The sequence below is a fragment of the Molothrus aeneus genome, chromosome 3 (assembly GCF_037042795.1).
Source record: "Molothrus aeneus isolate 106 chromosome 3, BPBGC_Maene_1.0, whole genome shotgun sequence".
NCBI lineage: Eukaryota > Metazoa > Chordata > Aves > Passeriformes > Icteridae > Molothrus > Molothrus aeneus.
Window position 1 is genome coordinate 94,103,304 of NC_089648.1, and position 21,425 is coordinate 94,124,728.

At 46.6% G+C, this 21,425-nt stretch overlaps 2 protein-coding genes across 2 annotated transcripts; one reads left to right on the forward strand and one right to left on the reverse strand.

The window, feature by feature from the left end:
* The first annotated feature begins 551 nt into the window (after positions 1-551).
* On the forward strand, positions 552-5,000 carry EEF1A1 (eukaryotic translation elongation factor 1 alpha 1). The gene is made up of 8 exons (XM_066547409.1): positions 552-660; positions 1,412-1,602; positions 2,412-2,591; positions 2,719-3,015; positions 3,273-3,423; positions 3,609-3,865; positions 4,071-4,305; positions 4,598-5,000. The coding sequence occupies exons 2-8, from the start codon at positions 1,459-1,461 to the stop codon at positions 4,720-4,722; spliced, it is 1,389 nt and encodes a 462-aa protein (XP_066403506.1). The 5' UTR covers positions 552-660; positions 1,412-1,458; the 3' UTR covers positions 4,723-5,000.
* An 8,751-nt stretch (positions 5,001-13,751) lies between these two features.
* On the reverse strand, positions 13,752-21,357 carry MTO1 (mitochondrial tRNA translation optimization 1). The gene is made up of 12 exons (XM_066545910.1): positions 21,201-21,357; positions 20,861-21,060; positions 20,335-20,452; positions 19,359-19,648; positions 17,324-17,436; positions 16,994-17,184; positions 16,630-16,760; positions 15,956-16,160; positions 15,703-15,874; positions 15,362-15,480; positions 14,720-14,877; positions 13,752-14,541 (listed from the first exon to the last, which is right to left on the reverse strand). Exons 2-12 carry the CDS (start codon positions 21,053-21,055, stop codon positions 14,320-14,322), a joined length of 1,914 nt encoding a protein of 637 aa, XP_066402007.1. The 5' UTR covers positions 21,056-21,060; positions 21,201-21,357; the 3' UTR covers positions 13,752-14,319.
* Positions 21,358-21,425: the final 68 nt, after the last annotated feature.

The following is a 21,425-nucleotide window of genomic DNA, read 5'->3' on the forward strand; positions in this document are numbered from 1 at the left end:
CTGCTCTTCCCCTCCTCCACATTTGATTCTGCGAGACTTGCAACGTACTGGGCTAGGGGCAGTTCCGTATTCCGTGATGTTCAGCCGACATTTGTAACTCGCCGGTCGGGGTAACTCACTGAACGTTTCTAATCTCGCTGATTGCGTTCCTTTGTGTCCCTAGTGCGAAATACAATTAACTCGTCGGGGGCTGTTCCCCGGGGACTTCCGTCAGCTGCCGCCTCCGTCGGGCCCGGCCATGACGCCAGGCCTGACGCTCCCGGTGGCCGGGCCCGAGCGGCCGGGCCCTGCAGGGGGCCGGGACTGGTCGCTGCCGCCCCGCTTCCTCCCGGACGAGCCGGCGCCTCCCGCCCGCCCGCTCTCCATCCCAGCGCGGGAGGAGCACCGCTCCCTTCCCGGCGGAGCCCCTCGGCACATCGCAGGGCTGGGATGGGCCACGGGCCCCGCTCCCCGCGGCCGGACCGGGCCAGGTCCCGCTCGGGCCGGGGGGGTCCCGCACAGCCCCGACGGGGGCGGGGGCGCTCCGTGCCCGGGCGGGGCCGCGGGGCCGCCGGGAGCGGTGACGTGTCCCCGAGGCCCCGCCCCCTGCTAGGGTATATAAGGGGCGCCGCTCACGCTGTCGGTCTTTTTCGCTCCGGGTTTGCCGCCGTAGCCGAGCAGGTGAGGCGCGTCCGCAGGGCTGGGCCGGGCCGGGCCGGGCCGGGGCGCACTCGCCCCAGAGGCCCAGCCAGCACCCAGCTGGGGTGTGGTGAGGGTCGAGGGGAGAGGGAGGGAGGGAGCGGCCAGGGCTGCCGGCGGGAACTGGGGCGGACGGACGGGCAGGGAAGCGCGGGGCGGCGGGATGGCGGCGCATCGTCCTCTTCGGTTACCATGTGCACACCCCCGATGTCGGGGCTGAGGAGATGTCGGGGAGAGCGGCGTATTCGGACGGGCGTGGAGCAGAAGGCGTCCAGCAGCCTCCCCTTACGCCCCGCGGGCAGCGGCGCGGGCCCGTGCGGGGACCGTCGGGGGCCGGTGGCGGACGCCGTCGGGGGGAAGGCGGCCGGGGCACGAGTGAAAAGATGGCCGCTCGCCTTGCCTGCCCGCCGCCAGCGCCACAAAATGGAGGACGCGGCGGCCCGGGCGGGGTGAGTCACACAAAGGAGCGGGGCGGCCCCGCCCTCCGCGCTGCCCGCCGGGCCCGCTCGCCGCCGCCCCGCTCCCCGGCCACCGCCGCCGGGGTAACACGAGCCCGGGGAGGGAGCGACGCGAGGGGCGCTCCGAGGGGCCCCCGGCCCGCCCGCCTCGCTCCTCCCCTCCCCCGGCGGGGCGGGGCCGCCATCCCGGCCGGGCCGCCCCACATGTGGCGCCGCCATCGCTGACCCTAGGCCCGGCCCGAGGCGTAACCAGCTTTTTTCTGGGGAACTTACAGGTGTCGATTCTCTTTTGCCGAAAGAAAGAACTCAACTAACATCCAAAATGGGAAAGGAGAAGACCCATATCAACATCGTTGTCATCGGCCACGTCGATTCTGGCAAGTCCACCACCACCGGCCACCTCATCTACAAATGTGGGGGCATCGACAAGAGAACCATCGAGAAGTTCGAGAAGGAAGCAGCTGAGGTGCGTGGGCCCGTAGCAGCCAGCAAAATTCCGGGCTGCGGGAATGAATAGACCCTTAATTGAAAAGCGAAGCTGCAGAGCGTTCAGTGGCCACGGGGAGGCGGTTTGGTTGCCTCTGCCCAGGAGCTGAACAAGTGGCTCAGTGTTGCGTGGCCACAGGGCGGCAGCTGCGTTGCAGTTGCCCCTGAGGTAGAACAAGTGTTCAATCTGCCATTGTGTTAGTTGCAGAAACTCAGATTGTGAAATGTAAAATAAGTGAAGAGAAAGTAATCTAAAGTTGCGTATGAATAGTAACATCTGGAATCAAGTTAAAAGGCATAGAAAGAAGTTGGTCTATTGAGGGCTACTTTGGAAAACAGGGAGTTTTACTGATACTGTTTTTTTCTGTGTAATAACAGCACAGGTCATAAGAACATTATAAAATAAAATTTGGCAAATGTTGAGCAGAGTGGTAGTTAAAGTGTTGATTATTGCAAGGATTGAAGTACTAAGAGAACTTCACATTGTAGAGGATACTTAAAAGTAGGGCTCAGCCTCAAGAGCTCTATCATAAAGATGCATTAGTGAAATTAACAAGCTGTCAGGGAGTCTGAACTGTCAACAGGTTCAATAAGGTTCAACAGTTGGCATCTCTCACCAGTAGCGCCAAGCGTATCTTGTTGCTTGTTTTATGAGCAGCAACGTTTTTCAATGTTGAGCCAGTTACTATTTTTATATTGTTACTATTGATCTTTCTGAATTAGTTGCAGATATAGAACTCTTTTTTTTCTTTTAATGGTAATAAAACACTGTTCTTTTTGTAACTGTAGATGGGCAAAGGTTCCTTCAAGTATGCCTGGGTCTTGGACAAGCTGAAGGCTGAACGTGAGCGTGGTATCACCATCGATATTTCCCTGTGGAAATTTGAAACAAGCAAATACTACGTCACCATCATTGATGCTCCTGGACACAGAGACTTCATTAAAAACATGATCACTGGAACTTCTCAGGTATGTAAAGAAAGTAGGATTTGGGGTGTTTGCGAAGGTTGTTCCTAGGTTGCTATGGGGGGTTCCTCTAGTACTTTGACATACACACAAGCATTATAGTGAGGGTTTGTTTTTTTCCTTTTCAAAGGCTGATTGTGCTGTCCTGATTGTTGCTGCTGGTGTTGGTGAGTTTGAGGCTGGTATTTCCAAGAACGGGCAGACCCGTGAGCATGCCCTTCTGGCCTACACCCTGGGTGTGAAACAGCTGATTGTTGGTGTCAACAAGATGGATTCCACTGAGCCACCCTACAGCCAGAAGAGATATGAAGAGATTGTCAAGGAAGTCAGCACTTACATCAAGAAGATTGGCTACAACCCAGACACTGTGGCTTTCGTGCCAATTTCTGGTTGGAATGGTGACAACATGCTGGAGCCTAGCTCTAACGTAGGTTTGGCATTTATTTTTGTTATAGCATGAAACTAGGAAGACTGTTAAGACCAATTATGCAATGATAAAATGCACGTGTTTTGTAATAGTTTAGTTTGGTAAGTGCTAAGGTCCAAGATAAATCTTAGCACTTGAAAAAATTTTTACTCTGTAACAGTAAATTGAGATAATGCTAAGAGATACCATTCGTGCTTTTTCAGCCTTGCACCATTAAATTTGGCAGTGAGATTACCCTGAGCTTGTTTTCATTGCAGATGCCCTGGTTCAAGGGATGGAAGATCACCCGTAAGGATGGCAGTGCCAGCGGAACCACCCTCCTTGAAGCCCTGGACTGCATCCTGCCACCAACTCGTCCAACTGACAAACCCCTGCGTCTGCCTCTTCAGGATGTCTACAAAATTGGCGGTATGTGTTCTCTGGAATGCTGCTCGTGTGCCAGCAACAGCTATCTATGGGCCAGAAATGTGGGTGTTTGCCCAAGAGCTGCTTTTCCAAGTCAGAAATCTAAATTCTTAAGTGGGTTTTTCCCCCCATAAGGGCATATATTCACTCAGCTGAATAATGAATAATACTGTTGTTGTTTCTTGCAGGCATTGGTACTGTACCAGTTGGCCGTGTGGAAACAGGTGTTCTGAAGCCAGGCATGGTGGTTACATTTGCCCCAGTCAATGTAACAACTGAAGTGAAATCTGTTGAGATGCACCACGAAGCCCTGAGTGAAGCTCTGCCTGGTGACAACGTTGGCTTCAATGTTAAGAACGTGTCTGTGAAGGATGTTCGCCGTGGTAATGTTGCTGGTGACAGCAAGAATGACCCTCCCATGGAAGCTGCTGGCTTCACTGCACAGGTATGTTATGCAGCTCTTCAGGGATGTTGGGAATGTAGCTCTGTGTTCCAAAATAGGAGTCTTGTTAGGCTAAGCTATAAAGCAACATAGAGTTGTATTTTGAGTTCTATTTGATTGAAGCAAATCTCATTAATTCTTTGACTTTGTAAGGACATGTCAGTGTTCAAATTACTCCCCTTCTAACTTGGCTTTCTTTGTTTCTTAGGTCATTATCCTGAACCACCCTGGCCAAATCAGTGCTGGCTATGCCCCTGTGCTGGATTGCCATACTGCTCACATTGCCTGCAAATTTGCTGAGCTTAAGGAGAAGATCGATCGTCGTTCTGGCAAGAAGCTGGAGGATGGCCCCAAATTCCTGAAATCTGGAGATGCTGCCATCGTTGATATGATCCCTGGCAAACCCATGTGTGTTGAGAGCTTCTCTGATTATCCTCCTCTCGGTAAGGCATCTCACATTAATATTGGTCTCTGGAAAAGACACTCCTTGATTTCTAGTATCAGGATGCAGTGTGTTCTGTGAAACACTGATGAAAGCTGGGACTTGTAACTGTGAAGTGGAACCAGGGTCTTACTGGTACGGGGAAACTCCAGAGAAGGGTCATGCCTGTGTCCTGTCTGGTTCCAGAGCAGCGCTGGCCCATTTATACCAGCGTGTATGTTGCCTCTGTGCAGCAGATTGGGCTGGGAGTCAGCAGTATAGACAAAAGTCATGAAACATGTTTTTGCTTTCAGGTCGTTTTGCCGTGCGTGACATGAGGCAGACGGTCGCTGTTGGTGTCATCAAGGCAGTTGACAAGAAGGCTGGAGGAGCTGGCAAGGTCACAAAGTCTGCCCAGAAGGCCCAGAAGGCTAAATGAAAATTCTGTACACCAGCTGCCACCTCAGTCTTAACCAGTGGTGGAAGAACGGTCTCAGAACTGTTTGTCTCAATTGGCCATTTAAGTTTAATAGCGAAAGACTGGTTAATGATTACAATGCATCGTAAAAGCTTCAGAAGGAAAGGAATGTTTGTGGACCATTTGTTTCGTGGCAGTTTAAGTTATTAGTCTTTAAAATCGATAAATTTTTTAAAATGGAAACTTGACCAAAAATCTGTCACAGAATTTGAGACCATTAAAACAGAAGTTCAATGCTATGTCTCTGTGTTCTTTGGGTTAATGTTAAGTTTATGGCAAAACCTATATCTAGTCATGGTGGGATAAGAAAGGATTGTTACTAACTAAATACGTTCAGAAGTTGCAAAGCAAATACTCAAAATTACTTGTTTCTGAAGAGTAGAACAGAATAAATCTACAGGTTTACTTTTAAACTGATCTAAGCCTTAAATAACTTTCCTGGTGCTTTCTTCAAAAACTGTTTTTAGATTGGATTGCGCGAATACCAGGTAACAATTAGTGTTTTCGTGCATTCTGTGAAGCATTGAGTAAACCAAGAAAAGTCTACATGGAAAAGAAAAAAGTGAACACATTTAACCTTAAAGAAAACATTACAAAGAAAGAATCCTATGTTGGGTTTCCAACATTTTGTACAACGATTTTTCTAGTCAAAAGCAGAACCAGATTTCTTTTCCTGAGAAACGTGTTGTGTAGCTCTTAAAAAATTAAACACTTTAACATAGATGTTTTCTAATATATAGTAAGATGTTTAACAGCCAAATATGAAACTTCTGTCTAGAATTACACTTCGATGCAATCTGAGTGACTTGCCATTGTAGCCTACACCAAATGGCACAGTGGGACAAGGTGCCTGCTGTCCTTTTAACAACAGGGTGAAAATTTGGATCAAACCGTTAAAAGGGACTTTGGTATCTAGTCCAAACTCTTATCAGTAGACAAATAACCCCACATTAGATGTTCTGGGTTATAAGAATACCAGCTGTAATTATTAAGAATTCTGTCGTAGAAGCCTTGCTTCAAATTGGTAAATGGGGGCAAGCAGTTAATGGATAATCAGAGCTGACTTGCATAATGGTGCAGCTGTTTTACTAACCTTTCACATGATTTCCCCACAGCATCCCCAGGATAGGTCAAAAAGAATTGCTATCTGTGAGGGACTTGTTTCATGACACCAGTATGTTTGTTCTGCCTGTAATGGCTGTATTATCTCTGTTCTGTTTTCCTTTCCTTCTCCAGCTGTGTGCTTGCTCTGCAGGAACTCATCTCTGTACTGCTTGGATAGGTCTGAACTGCTGTACTTGTTTTTATGCTCTTAGTCTGGATCTTTTCTCCTTTTCTGCTCACCTTCTGTGTCTTAACTGCAGTGGAACCTTGGAGCATTACCCACTGATTTTGAAGGTACAGTGGAAGCAAGGGCTAGAGAGCTTCATTGCAGGCTATGTAATTCAGTAAAGAAATCTCTGCTGCCTAAATTTGCTTCTGGAGGTTTGTTAGTGTCCCCAAGGCAACAGGAAGTACATAACTTCAAAATGGAGGCAGACCTTCTGTTGCCATAATAAAGCTTGAAGTGTCATGCCAAATCTTAGCATGCTTTTCAGTTAAACGGCTAAATATTTTCCAAGAGCCTTGGTCAGACTGGTTCAGCAGAGTTCTGATTTGGATGAAAAGCAAAGCAGCTTTGGCACAGGCTGCCTTCAGCTTGGCTCGGCGTTCCTCAGATTTTCTTCACATTCCTTTGTTAGGCGCAGGATGTTTGGTTTGGCCGGCCAGGGGCTGGATATGCAACACCCAGTCTGGAGTGCCTCTGTGCACGTTGCACAGGGCTGTCTGCAGCTGCGTGTACTTGCTCCATGCTAGTTTGGAAATGGGCTTGTAGTGAGCAACTCATTCAAATCCTTAGGAAAAATAAGGTGTGACCCAGCAGTGCAGTGCTCTGCTGCTATTGCAAGAGGCCCTTAGGTCAGCTGTGCATAGATCAGATCAGCTGCCAGAGCTGCTGGGAGGCTGGGTCATGTTAAAATGGCCCGGCTTAAGAGCAGGACAAGAGTCAGCTGCATAGGTTGTGGCAGAGGGACTGTTTAGGAAAAGACCCCTAAATAACACTTTTGCATCTAACAACTTCATGTGAGCAGCAAAACACTTGGGAATGCTCTGCCTGCAATACTAGCAATTGCTTTCATGTACTTAAAACCTACATTTTACTCATTTAGTTTTCCATCTTTTTTACTTTTAACTTTTATAAACTAGATTTGCTTTCTATGCACTAATGTTAAAGCCATCTCAGTTCTTTTCTTAATCTGACTACCTGGGGAAATTGTTAGACTTTTGTAAACAAAATTTGGGAATAAAACTACTTCAATCAAACTTTTAATAAATGTTCTTAGTTGAGAACTGTATTTGTCTTCTGACTGCTTATTTCTTTAAGCAACTTTTATAGCTGTCCTTAACTCTTTCCTCACTGTCCTGCAATGCTGGTGGTGTTCATACAGAGGTGTGACAGAATGCTGCTGTGGTGATGGAGCCAGCTCTGAAGGCAGAAAATGGGCTGGAGTCTTGCATTTGTGAATGTTTCCTTTCTAGTTGTTGATGAATGTATTGGTAGTCCAGAGGACTTCAAATACACAAAAATATTCCAGAAATGTGTGGGGCAAGGGTAATGGGGGACAGAGAGGACAAAGGCTGGTTGGTCTTGGTAGGAAAATGGAGCAGTGGAGTCACAGCTGATATCACTAAGTAACTTCTTGCTCAGTGTTGGTTGCCTAGGTGGATAGTTGAGGCTAGAATAAAATGGACTCTGCTCAGACTACTGCCCAGAGGCATTTTAATTATATCTCAGATCAGTTTGTACAAGGCTAATAACTGGAATAACTTACTTTACTGAAATTGCAAATGACTCATTCACATTCTGAATTTAGCTCAGTATATTTTGAAAGGTATTGACAAATTTTGGAAAATATTTTCTATAAATGCGTATTTTAAATTTTAGATTCAGTCAAGATAAACCATGTAAAGACAAACTTTACAGGGATATTCCATTCCTCACTGGTGCTAAATTATTATCTGTTTAAGAACCATGTAAGTTCAGTCTGATGAATACAACCCACCTGGTTTTAATTTCTATTAGTTCTTCGTTTATGTAGTGCCCAGAGGGAGGCTGGGGGATGCTGATAAGCTGCCTCACCAACAGCACCTTGGGGGACCCTGAGCACCTCTGAGTCCTGCTCAAAGCATTTGTTTCACCCAGGGCTCCTTTTCTACAAAAACTCTCTCACACTTTTCACTGCAAGTTCTAAATTCCTGACAGTATTAACACCTTTGAATTTATTAGTTTCAATAACTCAAATTTTTCATGTCATCTGATTGCACCAAACAGTACTTCCTGGCTGGGAATTTAGTTTTCTGAAAGCGCAAATCTTAAATAATACCCAAACCATAAGCTAAACAGAGGAATTACCTGTGACCATGGAAGATAATGCTGGGCAAAATTACCTTTATCTTGCAATGCTGCTCCTGCTTACCAAGGAGAGGCCAGAAACCATCTCAGGAGAAAGAAAAGGGCACCTGGGGTACAAAAGATCTGAAGAAAAATCTTGATATCAAAACTGTATTGGCTTCCAAGGTACAGAAGCTGTGGATTTTTAGCCCTTTCTGGGTCCTCTTTAGTCCCTTCAGATTATTTCTGCATTATAAATCAATTACATTGTTGCCTGCTTTTTTAAAAATCAGGTTACTTTCCCTGGCTACCTATCAGTAATTCTTTAATCCTTTAATGTTTCAAATATTTACACAACATAATTCAAATCTGCCAGCTTCTCTGTACTGGTAAGGTCACAGCTGAACCCATATTTTCCTTGGAAGATGCTGAGTGAGGTATTGAGGGAAGGTGGAAATCAGAGTGGGATACTCTGATAAAGGATCTCTGGCCTCTGGGTGGGGGGATGGTGGGGCAGTGGTGGGGTGCACACCAAGGACCTAAAATTTGTGCAGGTTTTGCTTATTTCTTCCTTTAAAAAAGCTAAACAAGTAGGAAGGTACCTAAGCTTTCATTGGTAAATCATCCTCATGGGCCAAGCATGTGATTTTAAGGATGCAGTAGCAATAGGTTTGCCCTGTGTAGGTTTGCTGAGGTACTTGCTAAGTCTGTCTTCTGGCTCTTCTTAGCAAAGCAATCCAGAGCCCTAGGCATCCTCCTGCAAGGGCATCTGCTACCTCAGGCCCAGCACAAACACTAGTCCTTGGGTTGCTAATTTTTTGCATTACATAGTCACAGGAAATGAGCAGAGCCAGCTCACCCCCTTACTCAGGGCCCTGCCTGCCCTGCCACCAGCAGTCACAGTCACATTTTACCTTTCAGCCCAGTAAAGTCTGCATTATTTAATACAAAGGGAAGAGCCACAGCGTTTCGCCAGCCCAGGTGCCTGTTCTGCACAGATCAGCACAGCTGCCAAAGCTGTTCACTCCAAACCTGCACAGAGATGGAAAGGCATCGCAAATGTCCCCTTCTGGAGGGGGTTGATTGCAGGTAAGGCTGAAATTAAAAGGAAGCTTCAGGTTCCTCTTATCTGCAGCCACCTGGGCACATCTTAAGCAAAATGCCCATTTTTTTGTTCCATATATGTATATATATACACACACATGTACACCTATATATTATATATAACATATGCATACATCTACATAATTTAATAAGTTATCTAATTTTTTTTATAATTGCCATCACCAGACTCCTTAAAATCTGCAATTCCTATTTTGAAGCTGGATTCTAAGCTAATTCCTTAGTAAAAAAAGTGAAATGACCCCAAATGAATTAATATTTAGTTATTGATAATAAGTTATTATTTATACATATTATGATTTTTATATTATTTGTTATGTATCGTTCTTATAATTAAATATTTCATTAATATTTAATAAATATTTGGTTTATAAGCTAGGCTGTGGTTCTGCTGATAGGACATGAGTATTTTGGATAAAGACACGTAGGATTGTTGGTGTTGACTTGTTTAACGAGTCCTTTAATAGCCTTTTCCAGAGGAAAAAAAGGAATAGATGAATTTAAATGTAATTATAAGTTTTTGTGACTGACATTACTAGTAACAGTAACTAATGTCACATAGCCTGCTGCTAAAGCACCTTTATTACAATACCCTAATTCTTTGGAGAAGGAGGGGGTGCATATATGTGGCCTGGGAGTGGGAGAAGAAAAACCGCCCTGAACAGGGGCTCTGCTCTACTGCAGTCACTTCCTTGTGAGGGAAATTCCTGCGACTCATTCCTGGGCACGCATTCCCCAGGCTGCTACACACGTGGCACAGCCAAGGAGAGCTGAGGTCACTGCCTGTGACGCGACCACTCTGCTCCCGAGCAGCCGCTTCCAGCTCCTGCCGGACACCCACCACTGTCCACCAGCCAGCTCTGGGGCAGTGTCACCAAGCCACCACTGTCCACCAGCCAGCTCTGGGGCACTGTCACCAAGCCAGCCCTGTCACCTGCCCACCTGGCCAAAGTCTCCCAAGATGCAGCGGGACAAGGACAAAACCTCTCTCAAGTGCCAGCTCAGCACTATCAGGCACAGCAGCTGTTCCACTTGTGACTCCAAAAGTCCTGTACATGTGTGACACAGGCCACCACCTGGTCATGCACGGCAATTTTCAAGTTGAACCACAGTAGACCGGGAGGGAAGAAACTGGTCACGAGGCTGTTGTCACCTCCCCTCTCTTCTTGCTGCCCTGTAAGGCAGAGTGAGCTCATTTCCCACCTGGCTCCGTGCCTGCTCTTCAGTTAACCACATCCAGCACTAAGACACTTGGAACAAGAGCAGCTTGTGCTTATCAGTCTCCAGCTGTGCCTGAAAATGTCCCTCCTGGGGCTTGTGCTGGGAGCTGCAGCTGATGCCAGACAGGAACACCTTGACTCTTCACTCACTCCACCTGTGTCCCTACTGCAGCCCGGGCTCTTGCTGAGCCGTGCTCCTTTGCAGCCCTCCCCAGTGGCTCTGCCAACCACTCCACAACCAACCCTCTGCAGGGACACAGATAGGGAAGCTGAGGCTGTGGATGTGCCTGCTCAGAGCTGAGCACCCCAAGGAGACATCAGAGGCCATCAAAACATCCAGTCTTATGTCTGCAAAGAGGTGAAGAGGGTGCAGCCTCCAGCTTTCAGGATAGAAGGTTTGCCAATACTGCATTCCTTAGCACAGAGGTCAAGGCCCAGGCACCAGGCATGGCCACCACACAATGGTAGGAAGTCAGAGATCCTCTGGTGGGCATCCACATCACTCTCCTCCCTCAGAGCTACACTTGAAGGGTAAAACTTGCACAGCAATTTAGAAAGAAGACAAAAGCACAATTTGTTTCCCCCAAGCATCACTGACAGTAAAATAATAGGTCAAGAATCAATCCTTTTTCTCTGCCCTTTATGTAATAGCAATTGCCCAGCAAGTCTCCCATCTCCACAACTAATTTTAATCAAAGGAGGGGAAAGACACCTTTTATTTCTCAGTAGTGCCATGAAATCAAGGCAAAGGATGGAAAGAACACCCTGGAAGGAATCTGAGCAGCATTAGCCATGGTTTGATGGGAAGAACTGAGAGCCCCTCCTCAGGGGAACAGCATCTCCAAGGGGACAGTAGATTCCTCCCTGCATCCACTAAATGACATCCTGAGATACCTGTCACTGCATGAGGAACACAACCTGGCAGGTATGATCATCAATGTTGGTAACCCCTGAGCATCTAAAACCACTGCATGCAAAGACTGTTAGTTAAAGGTTGCAGTTTTTAGTGTCTCATAGCATAAAATGTCTTTCCATTTTTCTCTTGCTTTCATGTTCCAGGCAGAAATAAAGACAAGATGAAGAAACTGCTCAGTTCAAGTACCATATGAAATGAAAACTAGAGTAGAGAAGGAAAATAAGTTGTCTTAAAAATCTGGGGTAAGAGAGTGGTAGTGCTGATCACCAGGCCTGGGCTCTGCAGGAGGGAAAGAGAGACATACACACTGAAGCAGGGAGCACAAGGACAGTTGGTACGTGCAACAAGTTAGGTCAGCCTCACCACACATCCTCCCTCCCTGCTAGCCTGGCGACAGCAAGGATTACAGGACAACAAAGTGCCATTCATTACTGCTCAGGCAAGGAAAAGCAAGCATGTTAAGAGCAGACTCCTCCAGTTCTGCCCTTCCCATCCTGTTGGTCTTAGCAAGGCCACAGGACCTGGGAAGGTCTAAGCTCACTTTGTGACACCTAAAAACCAAACCTTGGGCCTTGTAACAAATCCCCAGAGGTTAGAAACCAGATGGCACAAGGTGTCCCTCCTATCTGTCCATGCTACTTGAGCAGATTATTTAGCCTTTCTGTGCTTGGTTTTCTTACCAAAATGAATATAATTACCTTCAGCAATTTCTTTCCATGTTAAAAGTCTTCTCACTCAAGAACTGTTGAACAAGCACAAAATACTGTGGCAAGCTCTGTACACATGAAACCAATACCTGAGGGACAGCCAGTCCTCAAACTTGTGCACAAGCCAGGTTTTCCATTTCAGCAAATATCATCAACCTACATATGTGAACAGAGGACACCCTGTCTTAACAAGGGAACTCACCAGTGGCCAAAAACCCATCTCACATGAAACAGAAAGAGCAGTTGTTACAGAGGATCTGCTGGGAAGCAATGCACTTATGACTTCAATTCCCTCTGAACTTAAATCCTCCCCCCTCCTTAGGTCACAGCTGTGCATTATGAAATTGTTAAAGGAAGAAAACCCCCCTCCTTCTGCTCTACCTTTAACACTGGTGCAGCCCAGCCCAGTGGAATCACCCTTTCATTTATGCTGCATGTGTGAGACCAGAAGCACAGAAAAATTTAGCAAAGCAAAGTGTTTCCTTTTGTAGCAAGGCACAAGGTACCTGCCTTTAAAGACACACATTATTGAAAGCTAAAGAGTCCTGTCAAATGACTGCTGACAAGAACCAGGAAATAGTTTTGAAAATGCATCATCAGATTAAAAGTGAAGATTTAGGGTTTCTTTGGATTCACACAGCTGGAATTCCATGAGCACCATCCCTGGAGCCTGAGTTACACTGCAGAAACCATAGCTGCCTTTCTTATGCTGAACTTAAGGTTTGCAAGGTTGAAGCAAATCTTAGAGCCAACAATGATGGAAGGAAAACAGGCCACAGATATAAAGGAGCAGATAGATGTTCACCTTTCTGAGCCATTCTGACATGAACTGACCTACAGATCACGTGTCTAAAGCTCTTCCACACAAGCCAGTGGACAGTGACAGGGAAGTGCTTTTAGGCAGGCTGGATAATGCCCCAAACAAACTGCAAACTCTGCTCATCCTCCTGCTGCATGACAGCCTCTGTCAACAAAAGGGATTTACTCTGACTCCTTTCTCTGGACAGGAAAGCAACCCTCACCCAGAGCAAATATGCCAGAGAAATTTCCAGAATCGTATTTTCAAACTGACAGGTACATATATTTGGGTCATGGTTGGACTCAATGACCTTAAGGGTCTTTTCCAACCTATAAGGTTCTCTGATTTTACTGTATAAAATGTGTTCTGAAGCCAGAGGACATTCAGAAATGAGACCAGCACCAGAAACTGTTGCCTGAGTCAAGCAAGGATTTGGTAGATGCACAGCAACAGCTTGGATTCCATGTGTCTTGCTGGCGAGTAACCAACTGCCCAGTTGATCCAATTGACTCTATCTCGCTCAAATCCAAGTTCTGTTCCTGTCAGTTGCAGGACCAGTGCTGATGAGAATCCCACTCCCCCAGCCCACAGCATATCAGACAGAGCCTAACAGTGCCCAGGCTGAGGTCCATGGGGCAGGTTCCCACATGTCCCCCACCCTCCTCAGCACCCAGCCCGGTCCAGCTGCCTCCCCCAGCTCTGCAGTGAATCTCAGCCCACCTTACATGTGGGAACTGTGACCCATGAACTGGCGAGGCCCTGTGAAAGCTAAGTGATAATCAAGTTCTTCAGCAAGTTTCAAGATAAGCTTTATTTATTTTAAAAGAGAAAAACATTTGCAGGATGTTGTGTTTACATTCAGTCTCCTAATTAACTTAAAATATTCGTGTGGCACACATTTCCATAGCCAAGTGTCTCCTTCTGGCTGACACGACACTGAGACACCAGCCTGTGCATAGTCACTGCACAGCTATGAACACAAGTCCTGAACTCAATGGAACACACTTTTCAGCTCCAATCCTCTTGTGCTGCCATGGGCTTTGCATGGTAACATTTCTTACTCATTTCAGAAGAACCAAACACTGTCCTTTACAAGATACAGATTTTGACTATCCAAAGTCTTCCAAATGAGTGGAATTTCAAAAGCAGTTCTCCTGTCTCTCCATTTGCATCAGCAAAATCACAGGCTGTATTTAGGTTTCTGAGCATTTACCATGTGCATTCATCACCTTTGTTCTATGCAATGACACTGCCACAGAACCCAACTACAACTTCTTTGGATCCAGCCAGCACGGGTGTTATCTGGGAAGATGCTCAGGAGGGGATCTTGCCACGAAGTCTGGCAGGATCAGCGCCATTCTCTACAAAGGTGTTTTAACAAACTTTGTCTCCTCTTCAGAAAACTCTGCTGAAACCTGTCTTTGTGAAGTTGCTTTGCCTGAGTACATTTTCCCTGGGAAGTACTCCCCAGACTGAGGCACAGCTTTTAGCTTCTCCGTCTTGCGGTGATTGGTTTTCACAAATCTTAGCAGGTTCACAATAGCAGCTGGTGTGACTCCAGGGATACGGCTGACCGCACCAATCTGCACATGGAGACAAGAACAAGTTAACTAGCACCAAACCTACACACTGCATGGAGCTAGTGAGAAATGAGATCAAAACTGTGGGTGCTCCTTTCCCTGATTCTTTCACCCCCCTGTCCCTTGAGAAGACAGAAGGGATTTCAGTGCTGCTCAGCCCAGCTGTGGCTGAGTTTCTCACCGTCTGGGGGCGGTTTGCGTCCAGCTTCTCCCGCACCTCTGCCGAGAGTGAGGCATCAATGGCAAAGTAATCCAGGTCATCTGGCAGCTGGAGCGCCTCGTCACGACGCACCTCTTCCATTTCCTGCTGCTGACTGACTACACACCACTCGTAAGCAGCTGTGGTGATCAGGGGAACAAGAAAGGCAGACACAGATAGATATTCATGTGAAACAAGTCACTTGCACGAAGCACAATGAGAAATTTCACTGAGGTGGGTCAAAAGCTCCTAAGGAAATTTCCAGCCTCATAGACTATAGAGCCTAATTCACATCACTGCTTTGGAAGAAGTTATACTCTTTGATTTGTTATAGGAATTTATATATGTGGGTGGTTTTCATCTTCTCATCACAACAAAGGATGGAGTATTTGATGGGACAGTAAGAAGGAAAAAACCCAAAGAGTGATCTTACAGAGTGAAACATCGGTGCATAAAAAGGGCTGTGGCTTATGGTAAAAAAGTTCACACTTTTTACATAAGTTCACATAAGATCAGTGTTTCATTTCTCTAAGCAGCAACATGAAACACACTAGGACAACTGCTGTCCTCTTACTGTACAAACATATAATATCTCCATGAGAGAGCCTAATCCTTGTACCCTACCTTCTATTTTCAATCTCTCTGCCAGCTCTCTCCATTGAGCAAGCTTGCCCAGGGGTTCTGGGATAGCCTTTGCCAGAATCTCCATGTTGACATCTTGATACTGAAGGACATCAAAGGCACTGTGAAGAACATAAATAAACATTTATGGTAAAAAGGAGTCACACTTGTAAGGCAGATTTATGGCTGCTCCAAGCTCAAATGTACAAAGTTCATAGCTTAAGCCAGAACAACAAGCTTGGAGTACTGACAGCTTCAGGAAGGATGGACAAATGCTGTGACTACACCACTAGCCAGATGTGCTAAAGCAAACATAACCAGAAAGCTCCACATGTAACACTTACCTGACAGGTGACCTGCGATTGCTACTTATGGGAACTCCTGGTAGTAACTGGGACCATCTGGGTATGCTGAACTGAAGTGATTTTAGTGTTGCGATCCCGTCCTCTAATGCAGCTCTCATCTTAACCGCTTGTTCATATCGCTGCTGTGACACACACCCAGCTTCTGCAAACCCTGCAAAGACACGCGGTCCATGAGACAAAGGTCCACAGCCAGGCAGGGCCGGTCAGTGCAGGAGCTGCTGGGGCAGAGCACCTCTGTGAGTGAGCCTGGCGTCGGCGTTGTCGGGCCGCAGGGCCATGCGGAACTCCACGCGGCTGGTGAACATGCGGTAGGGCTCGCTGGTGCCCAGCGCCGTGAGGTCATCGATCAGCACCCCCACGTAGCCCTCGGTGCGACTGACGGTGAACGGGGGCTTGCCCTGAACCCGCAGGCACGCGTTGATCCCAGCAATCACACCCTGCACAGGCAAAACAAACCAAACTCCATCGCTCTCTTCTTAGCAAAAACATTGGCACACCTGCCCCAAAGGCTCACACGTCAAACCGCGCCCAGGAAAATGCAACAGTCTGTGCCGGTAATCCAGGCTGTTTCCTTCTTGTGACATTCTCAGTGTCTGAAGGGCTTCTTGGCCCCTGCTGATGTGTCTGGAGACAATTCCCACATTTTCAACTATACCCACTGCACAGTCTCCATGCTGAAACACTTGACAGGACTTTCAATTACTATTGTTACTGCAACTTTAGGGATAGCAACTGCAGACACTTGTACAGATACAAGTAAAAGTATCTTAGGCAAGTCTGGAATCAGGGTGAGCAACAAAAGTTAGAACATCTCATGAGCACAAAACAGGCCTAGCAAGACTTTCACAAAGGCCAAGGTAATATCCCTTTCTGAGTGCTGAATATACAACAGTGAGATTTGCCCACCTGAGCTGCAGCTTCTTCATAGCCTGTTGTGCCATTTATCTGGCCTGCAAAGAAGAGGCGCTGAACAAGACGTGACTCGAGAGAAGTGGTCAATTGTCGGGGATCTAAAAAGTCATACTGCACCCCATAGCCTGTGACACACAACAAGACAGATGTTACAGGAGGGACTGCCAAGGCAACCAGTGGAGCAGAATGGCTTATCAATTCTATTTATGATTTCTGAGCAAGCAGACTAAAAATCACTGCATTCAGGAATTAGTTTTGCTTCATGTTTCCTTTGTTTTGCTATGCTCTAAACAAAACCTGCTTTTCATTAACTAGTAAATAAATATGACTAACAGATTCAAAACTATTCAGCCCTCACCTGGCTGTAACATCTTGGCTTTTTCCAAGCCTGGGACGGATTTGATCACCTGCTCCTGTAGCTCAGGTGGCAGTGTCATGGACATGCCCTGGGGGTAAATGACATTGGAATCCAAGCCTTCTGGCTCCAGCCACACCTGATGTTCTCGGTCTGGGAAGCGCAGAACCTTTGATTCAAGAGAGGGACAGTACCTGTAACAGTAAACAGCCATGAGCAGCACCTGACATGGAGAAAAAGTTACTTTCCAGAAGCAAAGCAGGAGAGACCCACAGCTCCAGACAGACTTCCAGCCTGTCCCCTTGACAGCCTTGCATGATGCCACACACTCACCGTGGGCCCTTGGTTGTCTCCCTGACGTGGTTGTTCAGGTGCAGGTTATCGCGGATAATTTGCTGGGCCTTCAGGTTCGTGCGAGTCAGGTAACAGGACAGCTGATCTTCTGGCTGGAACAAGACAAAGCTCAGCCTAAGTTAATCTGGTCACGACACCGTATTCTTACTAAGTAACTCTGGTATCTCCAAGACCTTTCCCATGATGGCTGGCTCTCTCTTCTGGGAGGGGTCAGCAGGGCTGTCATACCCACTGTACAGACTGAACACGAGCAATCTGAGAGCCTGAGCAACAAGCCCAAGACCAGACCAAGAACAGAATGGAATCTGGGAGTCTGGAATTTAAGTTCTATCCTATATGCTGTATTCCTAACTACAGGATATTCCCATTAAATCAACATGTTACATCACAGCATTCAAACTGATCACAGGGAAAAAAAACTTCTGGAGTTAGAAGAATAAGTGTTGACCCTACAGCTAACAGCCAATTAATGGGTGAAGAAAAAAAACTGATGAAGAGAAAAAAATTCTCTCAAAGAGGAAAAAACCTCAAAACTCTGAAATTAACATGAAAAATTCAAAGTTTGGAAAAAACCTCACCAAATGAAGTAAAGTATTTCACTGATATTTCTAAAAAAGAGTCAACAGACTCACATTCAAAACTGTGACAATGTAGCACCCTAACTCTTTAAAACTGCCACTGAATTATATATTAGCTAGAACAAAAGTCTTGTGATTTTATGTGGTTTTGATTTAGATCTGTGTTGGCTAAGCGTCAGTACAAAACCCTGAGAAATCATCTCGCTGCACTTGCAGACAGGAACTCCATGGACCCATAACCCTCAGAGAACTTAATCAACAGTTGAAGATCAAAATTTAATAAAGAATTGGTCAATGGTTGTCATTTAACTTGAGATTAATTAGATGCCATAGACAAGAAAGCTGTCCTGAAAAAGTTAATATATTGCAGGTGTGGTAAAGGAACCACTTCATAGGCCTGTACACTCCAGAAACTTAATCAATAGTAATTGTCTAAACAGGACAGCAAATTTAATAAAGTACTATTTAGCTGGATAAAACCTGGGTTATCCATTAAACAAAGACAGATGAGATGCTCTGGTAGTAATAAAAGAAACAGAACACGTACACCATGATGCAATAAATTGGCCAGACTTCTGGGAGCATCTATATAAAATCCTGCATGTTATAGCATATATAAATGTCTGAAAACTGTTGTTTCTTTCAACATGTTTATGGAGAATAAATTCCTGATATGCTCTCAATTTTGACTCAAAATTGTCATTAGGAATGTTTGTCTAACAACTTTTTGCTGTTAGATTAAAACACTTTGTTTGAAAACTTCTCCTACATATACCAAGGCCTTCAACTGATCCTACTTTTGCCCCATCCTGATTGTAAAAGGTTACTGCAATTCCTATAACTTCCAGGGCAAATTAACTCCTGATACTCAACTCTGTGCTGTTTAATTACGTTATACAAAACCAGCCAATGTTCCAAGATTTTCTTCAGAAAATTGAACCTCTTCTGCTTTTAAGTTACTGTTAACCTGCCACCGCTCAGCTCTGTGGATAAATCCATCCTTTCTTAGTCAATACTACAAATGATCTCTAATTGCAACATTTTAGCCTTATTCCAGAGCTAAGATAAGAAGCCAGACACTGTAAATCTCTACAACACAGTCAGTAATACTGGAAGACTTTGTAAAACCAACCATGTAACCAGCACATGAAGAATACTAGCAGCAGTATCACATTTCACAAAACTCTTGACTCCACAGATAAAGAAAGTTCAGTTCTCAAGTTGAGAAGTGAGAGTGAAAAGGTATTTGCTTTCAAAAGAACACAAGTAACTTCCGCCTGGCATTGAGAGTCCTCAAAAACGTAACACCTCCAGTACAAATACATCCCAGCTGCCTTTCCCAGCCCTGACTCCCTGGCTGATGATGAGCACGACACTCCCAGAACCACTTCCACCCAGCTCCATGTGCACCTGATGGGTGGGATGTGCTATCCCACCTTGATCCACACGGCCTCGCTGAGGAAGCTGAAGGGCACTGGAGGGTTGTCAGCTGCACGTTCCTCCAGACCAGAGAAGTCAATCGTATCCTTGGCAAGTCGGGGCGGTGTCCCAGTCTTCAGCCTGCCCACAGCAAAGCCCAGCCTCTCCAGAGTGTGAGCCAGCCCGATGGCTGGCTGGTCCCCCAGCCGCCCCGCCGGGTGCGTCTCCAGGCCGATGTGGATCACACCCCTCAGGAATGTACCGGTGGTCAGGATAACACTCCCGGCACGTACTGCGCTCCCATCCCCTGGAACAGCAGGTTTTCAGAGATGTGCACAGTTTAGTAGCAACAAAGCCCTGGAATTCTGGTGCTTCTGTCTAAAGAGAGAACTGGAGACTACCAGTGCTCACTGGGGGTTTATCTGTCTTCTATTATAAAATAATACCAGCTTCTCCATAACAAAAGCATCAACAGTAATAACTACAATAAGCAGCATGTAGTTATTTCTGTAAATTTATTATTCTTAAGTAAGTTATTCCTAAAAAATAAAACCAGTCCTGAGGAAAATCCATATCCAGGCCTTTACTTTGGAAAGCTTGTTTATTATAACAGCAAGAGGTAATAAAGTACAAGTCTGTTACTAAGAGGACCCCACGGTCCTGTAACACTGAGGGCAGCATACACCATTTACCAAATAAAACCTCAAAACACAGCATGGAATTCAGTATCACTAGCCTGAAGAAAATTAACTTAGTTAATGTCCCAATATATTACCAATCCAGGTATTTTTAACATTGTATTACTTTGTATTACACATATTAACCTGGTTTATTTCACTTTACCTAAACCAGCTCTGTTGGCTAATTAATCTTTCTCACTAATGAATTAGAATAGGATAAATTCATCTTTCTCATCGATAAATCCGAAATATTTACCCCAAAGGCTTGTTCTTAGTGTGGAGTAACTGAAGGCACTTAGTTACTAGCACATACCCAGAACAACTCCTGTGACTTGGCATTTCCCGGGACGGCCTGGTTCTGGCTCAGTCAAGAGAAGATCCTCCACAGACGCCTCACGAACTGTCAACAGTGGTGTGTTTAGGATTTCTTTCTGTCACGAAAGGAGTTACTGCAAAAATCTAGGATGTTATGAGACAATATGGGCAATCCCAAACCCTGCTGATTTCTGAAACATCTATTACCCATTTCCATTCTTACCAGATCATTTGGCAGACACTCAGTTATGGTACTATCCTGATTTATTAGGTAGAAATTTTCACTCACATAAAGTTTAAGCTTAAATAAACTAATTGGTCATGAAGCCTGACCTGTATCTAAAACACTAGAGAATTTTTCAAACTGCGCCGAGCTCCAACAACTTACACTGCATCCAAACAGAAAAGTATCTAGGTTTGATCGGTAAATAATGATAAACAAAACATATCCCTTTTCTTCGTAATCCTCAGTCCTGTATCCCGCCTCCCAACACCCAGGAGCCCGCCCGGCGCGGCCCCCTCACCTGCATGTTCTCCTTGTAGAGGCCGCGGTCGATCTGCGCGCGGAGGCCCCACACGGCCGGGCCCTTGCAGCGGTTCAGCACCTTGTAGTGAACGCCGGAGCGGTCGCACACGCGGCCGCACAGCCCGTCCAGGGCGTCCACCTCCCGCATGAGGTGCCCCTTCCCGATGCCGCCGAAGGACGGGTTGCAGGACATTTCCCCTGGGTAATGACACAGGGACACCCTCAGCACCACGCAAAGGCCCCCGCGACCTCCCCGGCTCAGCGCCGCTCCCCACGCCGGGAGACCCGAGGCGCCCGCGGCAGCTTCCCCCGCCCTCCCTGGGCACCCGCGGCAGTACCGATGGTGCCGATCCTGTGCGTGAGCAGCAGCGTGCAGGCCCCACCGCGAGCGGCCGCCGCCGCCGCCTCCGTGCCCGCATGGCCCCCGCCGATCACCACCACCTCGTAGCGCGGCGCTGCCGCCGCCCCGACCTCGCTGCCCGCCCGGCGGTGCCCAGGGCGAGGCGCCAGGGGCAGCGGCAGGCGGCGGCAGCCGCTCCGCAGGAACATGGCGGCTGGCCCGG

Bases quoted from the DNA above. Each gene is read 5' to 3' on its own strand.
- MTO1 (XM_066545910.1), bottom strand. From the start codon at position 21,055: ATGTCCTGCAACCCGTCCTTCGGCGGCATCGGGAAGGGGCACCTCATG. The intron at 15,875-15,955 runs GTGCTCTGCCCC...GTGTCTTTGCAG, and splicing joins CGCCAGGCTCACTCACAGAG to GGTTTGCAGAAGCTGGGTGT. The intron at 14,878-15,361 runs GTAGGGTACAAG...TGATCACCACAG, and splicing joins AGAGAGATTGAAAATAGAAG to CTGCTTACGAGTGGTGTGTA.
- EEF1A1 (XM_066547409.1), top strand. From the start codon at position 1,459: ATGGGAAAGGAGAAGACCCATATCAACATCGTTGTCATCGGCCACGTC. The intron at 3,016-3,272 runs GTAGGTTTGGCA...TTTTCATTGCAG, and splicing joins TGCTGGAGCCTAGCTCTAAC to ATGCCCTGGTTCAAGGGATG. The intron at 3,424-3,608 runs GTATGTGTTCTC...TGTTTCTTGCAG, and splicing joins GGATGTCTACAAAATTGGCG to GCATTGGTACTGTACCAGTT.